The sequence below is a fragment of the Ischnura elegans genome, unplaced genomic scaffold (assembly GCF_921293095.1).
Source record: "Ischnura elegans unplaced genomic scaffold, ioIscEleg1.1, whole genome shotgun sequence".
Lineage (NCBI taxonomy): Eukaryota > Metazoa > Arthropoda > Insecta > Odonata > Coenagrionidae > Ischnura > Ischnura elegans.
Genome location: NW_025791712.1, coordinates 1 through 12,902, shown reverse-complemented (window position 1 = coordinate 12,902; position 12,902 = coordinate 1). Strand labels below are relative to the sequence as shown.

Below are 12,902 nucleotides of genomic sequence, written 5' to 3'. Positions count from 1 at the left end.
TACGTTCTCACCGAAAATACATTCATTTGTCAATATTTGGAGATAGACCCATTTTTCATGCATAATCTGAAATCGCGTTTTCAAATGGTAAATGCAGTTAATTCAACCACTATTAAAACATCTAAAAAGGATCATTTAAGGGATGAGATGATATAAAATCATTGTTTTGTGACGCCCTCTATACGTTCTCACCGGTAAAACATTCATTTGTCAATATTTGGAAATAGACCCATTTTTCATGCTTTATCTGAAATCGCGTTTTCAAATGGTGAATGCAGTTAATTCAACCACTATTAAAACATCTAAAAAGGATCATTTAAGTGATGAGATGATATAAAATCATTGTTTTGTGACGCCCTCTATACGTTCTCACCGAAAATACATTCATTTCTCAATATTTGGAGATAGACCCATTTTTCATGCTTTATCTGAAATCGCGTTTTCAAATGGTAAATGCAGTTAATTCAACCACTATTAAAACATCTAAAAAGGATCATTTAAGGGATGAGAAGATATAAATCATTGTTTTGTGACGCCCTCTATACGTTCTCACCGAAAATACATTCAATTGTCAATATTTGGAGATAGACCCATTTTTCGTGTTTCATCCGAAATCGCGTCTGAATGGTAAATGCAATTAATTCAACCACTACTAAAACATCTTAAAAGGATCAATTAAGGGATGAGATGATATAAAATCATTGTTTTGTGACGCCCTCTATACGTTCTCACCGAAAATACATTCAATTGTCAATATTTGGAGATAGACCCATTTTTCGTGTTTTTATCCGAAATCGTGTTTTCAAATGGTAAATGCAGTTAATTCAACCACTATTAAAACATCTTAAAAGGATCATTTAAGGGATGAGATGATATAAATCATTGTTTTGTGACGCCCTCTATACGTTCTCACCGGTAAAACATTCATTTGTCAATATTTGGAGATAGACCCATTTTTCCTGTTTCATCCGAAATCGCGTCTGAATGGTAAATGCAATTAATTCAACCACTATTAAAACATCTAAAAAGGATCATTAAAGGGATAAGTTGATATAAAATCATTGTTTTGTGACGCCCTCTATAGGTTCTCACCGGTAAAACATTCATTTGTCAATATTTGGAGATAGACCCATTATCGTGTTTTATCCGAAATCGCGTCTGAATGGTAAATGCAGTTAATTCAACCACTATTAAAACATCTAAAAGGGATCATTTAAGGGATGAGATGATATAAAATCATTGTTCTGTGACGCCCTCTATACGTTCTCACCGGTAAAACATTCATTTGTCAATATTTGGAGATAGACCCATTATCGTGTTTTATCCGAAATCGCGTTTCTGAATGGTAAATGCAATTAATTCAACCACTATTAAAACATCTAAAAAGGATCATTTAAGGGATGAGATGATATAAAATCATTGTTTTGTGACGCCCTCTATACGTTCTCACCGGTAAAACATTCATTTGTCAATATTTGGAGATAGACCCATTATCGTGTTTTATCCGAAAACGCGTCTGAATGTTAAATGCAATTAATTCAGCCACTATTAAAACATCTAAAAAGGATCATTTCAGGGATGAGATGATATAAAAACGTTGTTTTGTGACGCCCTCTATACGTTCTCACCGAAAATACATTCATTTGTCAATATTTGGAGATAGACCCATTTTTTATGCTTTATCTGAAATCGCGTTTTCAAATGGTAAATGCAGTTAATTCAACCACTATTAAAACATCTAAAAAGGATCATTTAAGGGTTAAGATGATATAAAATCATTGTTTTGTGACGCCCTCTATACGTTCTCACCGAAAATACATTCAATTGTCAATATTTGGAGATAGACCCATTTTTCGTGTTTCATCCGAAATCGCGTTTCTTAATGGTAAATGCAATTAATTCAACCACTATTAAAACATCTAAAAAGGATCATTTCAGGGATGAGATGATATAAAATCATTGTTTTGTGACGCCCTCTATACGTTCTCACCGATAAAACATTCATTTGTCAATATTTGGAGATAGACCCATTATCGTGTTTTATCCGAAATCGCGTCTGAATGGTAAATGCAGTTAATTCAACCACTATTAAAACATCTAAAAGGGATCATTTAAGGGATGAGATGATATAAAATCATTGTTCTGTGACGCCCTCTATACGTTCTCACCGGTAAAACATTCATTTGTCAATATTTGGAGATAGACCCATTATCGTGTTTTATCCGAAATCGCGTTTCTGAATGGTAAATGCAATTAATTCAACCACTATTAAAACATCTAAAAAGAATCATTTAAGGGATGAGATGATATAAAATCATTGTTTTGTGACGCCCTCTATACGTTCTCACCGGTAAAACATTCATTTGTCAATATTTGGAGATAGACCCATTATCGTGTTTTATCCGAAAACGCGTCTGAATGTTAAATGCAATTAATTCAACCACTATTAAAACATCTAAAAAGGATCATTTCAGGGATGAGATGATATAAAATCGTTGTTTTGTGACGCCCTCTATACGTTCTCACCGAAAATACATTCATTTGTCAATATTTGGAGATAGACCCATTTTTTATGCTTTATCTGAAATCGCGTTTTCAAATGGTAAATGCAGTTAATTCAACCACTATTAAAACATCTAAAAAGGATCATTTAAGGGATGAGATGATATAAAATCATTGTTTTGTGACGCCCTCTATACGTTCTCACCGAAAATACATTCAATTGTCAATATTTGGAGATAGACCCATTTTTCGTGTTTCATCCGAAATCGCGTTTCTTAATGGTAAATGCAATTAATTCAACCACTATTAAAACATCTAAAAAGGATCATTTAAGGGATGAGATGATATAAAATCATTGTTTTGTGACGCCCTCTATACGTTCTCACCGGTAAAACATTCATTTGTCAATATTTGGAGATAGACCCATTATCGTGTTTTATCCGAAAACGCGTCTGAATGTTAAATGCAATTAATTCAACCACTATTAAAACATCTAAAAAGGATCATTTCAGGGATGAGATGATATAAAATCGTTGTTTTGTGACGCCCTCTATACGTTCTCACCGAAAATACATTCATTTGTCAATATTTGGAGATAGACCCATTTTTCATGCTTTATCTGAAATCGCGTTTTCAAATGGTAAATGCAGTTAATTCAACCACTATTAAAACATCTAAAAAGGATCATTTAAGGGATGAGATGATATAAATCATTGTTTTGTGACGCCCTCTATACGTTCTCACCGGTAAAACATTCATTTGTCAATATTTGGAGATAGACCCATTTTTCGTGTTTCATCCGAAATCGCGTCTGAATGGTAAATGCAATTAATTCAACCACTATTAAAACATCTTAAAAGGATCAATTAAGGGATGAGATGATATAAAATCATTGTTTTGTGACGCCCTCTATACGTTCTCACCGAAAATACATTCAATTGTCAATATTTGGAGATAGACCCATTTTTCGTGTTTTTATCCGAAATCGTGTTTTCAAATGGTAAATGCAGTTAATTCAACCACTATTAAAACATCTTAAAAGGATCATTTAAGGGATGAGATGATATAAATCATTGTTTTGTGACGCCCTCTATACGTTCTCACCGGTAAAACATTCATTTGTCAATATTTGGAGATAGACCCATTTTTCGTGTTTCATCCGAAATCGCGTCTGAATGGTAAATGCAATTAATTCAACCACTATTAAAACATCTAAAAAGGATCATTTAAGGGATGAGATGATATAAAATCATTGTTTTGTGACGCCCTCTATACGTTCTCACCGAAAATACATTCAATTGTCAATATTTGGAGATACCCATTATCGTGTTTTATCCGAAATCGCGTCTGAATGATAAATGCAGTTAATTCAACCACTATTAACAGGTTGACTGCCGTGGCGGACACCGGTGTCCGCTGTGGTATCTTCTTCTCCCGCCGTGGCGGTCACCGGTGTCCGCGGAAAAAAGTTCGTCTTCGTGCGCCGGGTGACCGCCATTTACGTACTTTTGCATAGATATCTTTTCCGCAACGGCCTCAGCTAAACTGTCACTCCTTTGGTTTTTGCTAATTGTTTATAAAAATTTTTTTGCTGTCTTGAATGTTACTTACGTATTTTTTTATACCGGTTGGCACATTGGAAGCCGTTATCCCTCGAAGTAGACCTCCGGAGACGCTTTTTCCGTGTTAAATGTTTCATAAACTACGATGTTGTATGAGCAGGGAGTACTTACTCTTTGTTCGTAATCCAGGGCTGCTATATATACATTAAATCTGAAAGCATACTATAGTATGCTTTCAGATTTAATTGAGAAAGAATATATATCTTCTTTAGGAGACGAATTATATTTTCTACTCAGTGTTTTGCATCCTTCAGATAGTTTCAACTGGTAAACACATCTATAAAAAGAAATTGAAGAGAAGGATAACAAAATCTTTCCCAGCTTTACCTTATAATTCAAATTAACTTTACCGCAGTAATTTTGTAGGTCTTTAGAGCCCTCCTCTCACCGACATTTATTCTTACTTTCCCTTGCTCCTGAAATATCAGAAAGGTGAAATAAATAATATATATCCTTTTCAAATAATCACTTTTTATTGCAATAATGGACAATTATTCATATTTTTACAGATGATGTTTATGAAAGCAATCCAAACAGAACCGTGGCTTTTTAGGGCAGTCATCACAGTAGGTAGTGACTTTTTTCACTTTTTTTTCAATTTCCCCAAGTTGTTTCTTTTCGTAGCATCCTCGGCAATATTTCCGATTGATTCGCGCACCTCCTTCCTCCTTTTTGAATGAATGAGTAGCCATTCTTTTCCGTGATGTTTGTGGCAATGTAAGACTGGTCGGAGATCTATCGCCCTGTGACTCATTTCCCAAAAGCGATCCGATAAGGTTTTCCCTGAATTTTACTATCTGCATCTTACTGCCACAAATTTGGTTGAAAATGAAATAAGCATTCACCACAGAAGTCCCTAATAATAGTTCTAACGCTACTTTTCTGTACCATTTCAAAGACCGACGCAATGGCGTTGAATAAGAGGAAAGTTGATCAGAAAGGTCTATGGATGATTTCCCCTCATTATACTTCAGGATAGCTACTGGTTTCAAAACCCTTGACCTATATTTTTCCACTTCCTCCATCTCGTTTGAGTGGCATGTTGACAATAGCAAAACATCGCGTTTATCTTTCCACTTCATTATTGACACACCTCTTTGATTTTCTTTGACTACTATTTCCCCTTTCTTAAGTTTTTTGGCCGTTACATCTTTGGGTATTCCCCTCCGATTTTTACGTAGGGTACCTAGTAAATGTGTCCTACGATCAAGAAGTGAATTGGCCAACTCTAAGCTCGTGTAATAATTGTCTGTAACAATCGTTCTGCCAGCATCTAGTAACTTCTCGGAGAGCTGCATAACTACAGCTGTTGGAACAGATCGCCTGGCATCGCGCTCACGTCCTGCATAAATTTTCATATTCCATACATAGCCCTTACCAGAGCACAATTTAAAAATTTTGACACCGTACTTATGCCTTTTTTGAGGAATGTACTGTTTTAATGCTAACCTGCCTTGAAATGGAATAATTGATTCGTCAACGCATAAAATTTCCCCAGGTGTATATAATTCCTGATAATTACAAATGATTTTATCCAAGAGTGGTTGAATTTTATGCAAACGGTCTTTGTTTGAATTTTCTTCATTTTTGGAGAAGTGCAACATCCGTAACAAGAGTTCAAAACGATTTCTGCTCATGTGAGAAGGAGCTACATCATTACGATATATGAAGTTTTTACTCCAGTAGTCAGAAAGTTTTGGCATTTTTACCACACCCATATAAATCAGAATCCCAAAGAGCTTTTTGATCTCGTGAAGAGTTGTCGGTTTCCAATCTACCACACGAGATTTTCTAGAAGTAGTCAGACCTTTCACTTGATTGGCATAAATATTAGTTTGTTCCACTATCATTTCGAGAATTTCATTGTCTATAATGTTAGAAAATATTCCAAAAGGGGAAGGATTACTCATATCTGCAACTACAGCACTCAATCCACTCTGCGCCGTAAACTGAAAATTCGGATGATTTTTCACTGGTTCAGTCCAAAAGTCAGATGACGCATTTGGTGATGAGGGCACCGGTCTATTTAGCTGCACATTTTCACTCTCACTTAGCTCTCCGTCGGTTGTATCGGAGGTTGCCCCTCGTAGCAATTGTCCATCCTGCAAGGAATCGTCGCTTGAAGAGTTCACTCTGATGTCCTCATCACTGGAAGGGATATATTCATCATTTCCCGTTACACTTTCAGAATCAGATGACTCTTCTAAGTATTTCCTCTTAGCCGCTTCAACAATGAATCTGGTCCGCGGGGTGAATTTATCCATGTGGAATCACTAATGATAAAAGTAGATTTTGGTTCAACATTTCTTATATAATGAAAAAGATTATGAAAATATTCAGTGAACCAAAAAGTAGAAAAATGCAACTAAATATGTAAACCAAACTTACCAAAAGGACGATGACGCACCAAAGTAGAATTCAGCGCAGGACGCACAAAGTGGCACCGAGCACTCTTCACATTTCTTCTACTAATCGTATTATAGAAGAAAATGTAGCCTCTTTTCATGTCACTGTGACAGCACTGATCTTTCGAAACGTTCTGTCGTCTCAAGACATAAAAGCGCCCTATATATAATGCTACGTATTCCTTCAACAAGTAGAAAGGGATACATTGTGTTGATGATGTGATATGAAGTTCCACACAATGTTTTACATTAGTCGAATAAAAGAGTTCTCCGTCATAAACATAATAGCACTACATGTAGAAGGAAGGAGGGTCTCCTGGTATAACTTGTTGTTTAGTGTCTGACTGTCTGTGCAGCGCCTACTGGCAGGAACGGACTTGAGTATACGCTAGGGAAGGAGACAAAGTTAGCTCCGCGGAGGACAGCTGTGTCCGCGGAGGGGGGGCGGACTGGAGAGAAAACTGCTACTAAGAAGTGTAATACTGAATATAAAATGAATGTAGGTGTTATTTATCACTACGAATATTTTACTGCACTACAAATGAAGTAATTGCCGTATTTTCGTAAATTTATAGGTATCCGCCAGCGCATAAGTTGGTGGTCGTACCGCTGAGACCGTGGCGGACACCGGTGTCCGCTAATTAAATTTATCATTAGATAGAAAAAATAATGTTACGTGCAATTTATTTTTTCATTAGCAAAGTTTTACTGCACTACAAATGAAGTTATTGCCATATTTTCGTAAATTTGTAGATATCCGCGAGTGCATAAGTTGGTGGTCGTGACTCCGACGCCGTGGCGGACACCGGTGTCCGCTAATTAAATTTATCATTATAATGAAAAAATTAATGTTATGTGCAATTTAATATTGCTCAACTCTATTAGTCACAATAAACACATTTAAATATTAACTTGGCCTAAGGGGACATATTTAAAAAAAAACCTCGGCAGTTAACCTGTTAAAACATCTAAAAAGGATCATTTAAGGGATGAGATTATATAAAATCATTGTTTTGTGTCGCCCTCTATACGTTCTCACCGAAAATACATTCATTTGTCAATATTTGGAGATAGACCCATTTTTTATGCTTTATCTGAAATCGCGTTTTCAAATGGTAAATGCAGTTAATTCAACCACTATTAAAACATCTAAAAAGGATCATTTAAGGGTTGAGATGATATAAAATCATTGTTTTGTGACGCCCTCTATACGTTCTCACCGAAAATACATTCAATTGTCAATATTTGGAGATAGACCCATTTTTCGTGTTTCATCCGAAATCGCGTTTCTTAATGGTAAATGCAATTAATTCAACCACTATTAAAACATCTAAAAAGGATCATTTCAGGGATGAGATGATATAAAATCATTGTTTTTTGACGCCCTCTATAAGTTCTCACCGATAAAACATTCATTTGTCAATATTTGGAGATAGACCCATTATCGTGTTTTATCCGAAATCGCGTCTGAATGGTAAATGCAGTTAATTCAACCACTATTAAAACATCTAAAAGGGATCATTTAAGGGATGAGATGATATAAAATCATTGTTCTGTGACGCCCTCTATACGTTCTCACCGGTAAAACATTCATTTGTCAATATTTGGAGATAGACCCATTATCGTGTTTTATCCGAAATCGCGTTTCTGAATGGTAAATGCAATTAATTCAACCACTATTAAAACATCTAAAAAGAATCATTTAAGGGATGAGATGATATAAAATCATTGTTTTGTGACGCCCTCTATACGTTCTCACCGGTAAAACATTCATTTGTCAATATTTGGAGATAGACCCATTATCGTGTTTTATCCGAAAACGCGTCTGAATGTTAAATGCAATTAATTCAACCACTATTAAAACATCTAAAAAGGATCATTTCAGGGATGAGATGATATAAAATCGTTGTTTTGTGACGCCCTCTATACGTTCTCACCGAAAATACATTCATTTGTCAATATTTGGAGATAGACCCATTTTTCATGCTTTATCTGAAATCGCGTTTTCAAATGGTAAATGCAGTTAATTCAACCACTATTAAAACATCTAAAAAGGATCATTTAAGGGTTGAGATGATATAAAATCATTGTTTTGTGACGCCCTCTATACGTTCTCACCGAAAATACATTCAATTGTCAATATTTGGAGATAGACCCATTTTTCGTGTTTCATCCGAAATCGCGTTTCTTAATGGTAAATGCAATTAATTCAACCACTATTAAAACATCTAAAAAGAATCATTTAAGGGATGAGATGATATAAAATCATTGTTTTGTGACGCCCTCTATACGTTCTCACCGGTAAAACATTCATTTGTCAATATTTGGAGATAGACCCATTATCGTGTTTTATCCGAAAACGCGTCTGAATGTTAAATGCAATTAATTCAACCACTATTAAAACATCTAAAAAGGATCATTTCAGGGATGAGATGATATAAAATCGTTGTTTTGTGACGCCCTCTATACGTTCTCACCGAAAATACATTCATTTGTCAATATTTGGAGATAGACCCATTTTTCATGCTTTATCTGAAATCGCGTTTTCAAATGGTAAATGCAGTTAATTCAACCACTATTAAAACATCTAAAAAGGATCATTTAAGGGATGAGATGATATAAATCATTGTTTTGTGACGCCCTCTATACGTTCTCACCGGTAAAACATTCATTTGTCAATATTTGGAGATAGACCCATTTTTCGTGTTTCATCCGAAATCGCGTCTGAATGGTAAATGCAATTAATTCAACCACTATTAAAACATCTAAAAAGGATCATTTAAGGGATGAGATGATATAAAATCATTGTTTTGTGACGCCCTCTATACGTTCTCACCGAAAATACATTCAATTGTCAATATTTGGAGATACCCATTATCGTGTTTTATCCGAAATCGCGTCTGAATGATAAATGCAGTTAATTCAACCACTATTAAAACATCTAAAAAGGATCATTTAAGGGATGAGATTATATAAAATCATTGTTTTGTGTCGCCCTCTATACGTTCTCACCGAAAATACATTCATTTGTCAATATTTGGAGATAGACCCATTTTTCATGCTTTATCTGAAATCGCGTTTTCAAATGGTAAATGCAGTTAATTCAACCACTATTAAAACATCTAAAAAGGATCATTTAAGGGATGAGATGATATAAAATCATTGTTCTGTGACGCCCTCTATACGTTCTCACCGAAAATACATTCAATTGTCAATATTTGGAGATAGACCCATTTTTCGTGTTTTATCCGAAATCGCGTTTCTGAATGGTAAATGCAATTAATTCAACCACTATTAAAACATCTAAAAAGAATCATTTAAGGGATGAGATGATATAAAATCATTGTTTTGTGACGCCCTCTATACGTTCTCACCGGTAAAACATTCATTTGTCAATATTTGGAGATAGACCCATTATCGTGTTTTATCCGAAAACGCGTCTGAATGTTAAATGCAATTAATTCAACCACTATTAAAACATCTAAAAAGGATCATTTCAGGGATGAGATGATATAAAATCGTTGTTTTGTGACGCCCTCTATACGTTCTCACCGAAAATACATTCATTTGTCAATATTTGGAGATAGACCCATTTTTCATGCTTTATCTGAAATCGCGTTTTCAAATGGTAAATGCAGTTAATTCAACCACTATTAAAACATCTAAAAAGGATCATTTAAGGGATGAGAAGATATAAATCATTGTTTTGTGACGCCCTCTATACGTTCTCACCGGTAAAACATTCATTTGTCAATATTTGGAGATAGACCCATTTTTCGTGTTTCATCCGAAATCGCGTCTGAATGGTAAATGCAATTAATTCAACCACTATTAAAACATCTTAAAAGGATCAATTAAGGGATGAGATGATATAAAATCATTGTTTTGTGACGCCCTCTATACGTTCTCACCGAAAATACATTCAATTGTCAATATTTGGAGATAGACCCATTTTTCGTGTTTTTATCCGAAATCGTGTTTTCAAATGGTAAATGCAGTTAATTCAACCACTATTAAAACATCTTAAAAGGATCATTTAAGAGATGAGATGATATAAATCATTGTTTTGTGACGCCCTCTATACGTTCTCACCGGTAAAACATTCATTTGTCAATATTTGGAGATAGACCCATTTTTCCTGTTTCATCCGAAATCGCGTCTGAATGGTAAATGCAATTAATTCAACCACTATTAAAACATCTAAAAAGGATCATTTAAGGGATAAGTTGATATAAAATCATTGTTTTGTGACGCCCTCTATAGGTTCTCACCGGTAAAACATTCATTTGTCAATATTTGGAGATAGACCCATTATCGTGTTTTATCCGAAATCGCGTCTGAATGGTAAATGCAGTTAATTCAACCACTATTAAAACATCTAAAAGGGATCATTTAAGGGATGAGATGATATAAAATCATTGTTCTGTGACGCCCTCTATACGTTCTCACCGGTAAAACATTCATTTGTCAATATTTGGAGATAGACCCATTATCGTGTTTTATCCGAAATCGCGTTTCTGAATGGTAAATGCAATTAATTCAACCACTATTAAAACATCTAAAAAGAATCATTTAAGGGATGAGATGATATAAAATCATTGTTTTGTGACGCCCTCTATACGTTCTCACCGGTAAAACATTCATTTGTCAATATTTGGAGATAGACCCATTATCGTGTTTTATCCGAAAACGCGTCTGAATGTTAAATGCAATTAATTCAGCCACTATTAAAACATCTAAAAAGGATCATTTCAGGGATGAGATGATATAAAATCGTTGTTTTGTGACGCCCTCTATACGTTCTCACCGAAAATACATTCATTTGTCAATATTTGGAGATAGACCCATTTTTTATGCTTTATCTGAAATCGCGTTTTCAAATGGTAAATGCAGTTAATTCAACCACTATTAAAACATCTAAAAAGGATCATTTAAGGGATGAGATGATATAAAATCATTGTTTTGTGACGCCCTCTATACGTTCTCACCGAAAATACATTCAATTGTCAATATTTGGAGATAGACCCATTTTTCGTGTTTCATCCGAAATCGCGTTTCTTAATGGTAAATGCAATTAATTCAACCACTATTAAAACATCTAAAAAGGATCATTTCAGGGATGAGATGATATAAAATCATTGTTTTGTGACGCCCTCTATACGTTCTCACCGATAAAACATTCATTTGTCAATATTTGGAGATAGACCCATTATCGTGTTTTATCCGAAATCGCGTCTGAATGGTAAATGCAGTTAATTCAACCACTATTAAAACATCTAAAAGGGATCATTAAGGGATGAGATGATATAAAATCATTGTTTTGTGACGCCCTCTATACGTTCTCACCGGTAAAACATTCATTTGTCAATATTTGGAGATAGACCCATTATCGTGTTTTATCCGAAATCGCGTTTCTGAATGGTAAATGCAATTAATTCAACCACTATTAAAACATCTAAAAAGAATCATTTAAGGGATGAGATGATATAAAATCATTGTTTTGTGACGCCCTCTATACGTTCTCACCGGTAAAACATTCATTTGTCAATATTTGGAGATAGACCCATTATCGTGTTTTATCCGAAAACGCGTCTGAATGGTAAATGCAATTAATTCAACCACTATTAAAACATCTAAAAAGGATCATTTCAGGGATGAGATGATATAAAATCGTTGTTTTGTGACGCCCTCTATACGTTCTCACCGAAAATACATTCATTTGTCAATATTTGGAGATAGACCCATTTTTTATGCTTTATCTGAAATCGCGTTTTCAAATGGTAAATGCAGTTAATTCAACCACTATTAAAACATCTAAAAAGGATCATTTAAGGGATGAGAAGATATAAATCATTGTTTTGTGACGCCCTCTATACGTTCTCACCGGTAAAACATTCATTTGTCAATATTTGGAGATAGACCCATTTTTCGTGTTTCATCCGAAATCGCGTCTGAATGGTAAATGCAATTAATTCAACCACTATTAAAACATCTTAAAAGGATCAATTAAGGGATGAGATGATATAAAATCATTGTTTTGTGACGCCCTCTATACGTTCTCACCGAAAATACATTCAATTGTCAATATTTGGAGATAGACCCATTTTTCGTGTTTTTATCCGAAATCGTGTTTTCAAATGGTAAATGCAGTTAATTCAACCACTATTAAAACATCTTAAAAGGATCATTTAAGGGATGAGATGATATAAATCATTGTTTTGTGACGCCCTCTATACGTTCTCACCGGTAAAACATTCATTTGTCAATATTTGGAGATAGACCCATTTTTCCTGTTTCATCCGAAATCGCGTCTGAATGGTAAATGCAATTAATTCAACCACTATTAAAACATCTAAAAAGGATCATTTAAGGG

At 34.7% G+C, this 12,902-nt stretch overlaps 1 protein-coding gene across 1 annotated transcript; it reads right to left on the bottom strand.

Moving 5' to 3' along the window:
- Positions 1-4,130: 4,130 nt before the first annotated feature.
- Positions 4,131-6,866, bottom strand: LOC124173562 (piggyBac transposable element-derived protein 3-like). The gene is made up of 2 exons (XM_046552992.1): positions 6,513-6,866; positions 4,131-6,397 (listed from the first exon to the last, which is right to left on the bottom strand). The coding sequence occupies exon 2, from the start codon at positions 6,386-6,388 to the stop codon at positions 4,628-4,630; it is 1,761 nt and encodes a 586-aa protein (XP_046408948.1). The 5' UTR covers positions 6,389-6,397; positions 6,513-6,866; the 3' UTR covers positions 4,131-4,627.
- Between the last annotated feature and the right edge of the window lie 6,036 nt (positions 6,867-12,902).

Excerpts from the sequence above, each read along its gene's own strand:
- LOC124173562 (XM_046552992.1), bottom strand. The coding sequence starts at position 6,388 with ATGGATAAATTCACCCCGCGGACCAGATTCATTGTTGAAGCGGCTAAG.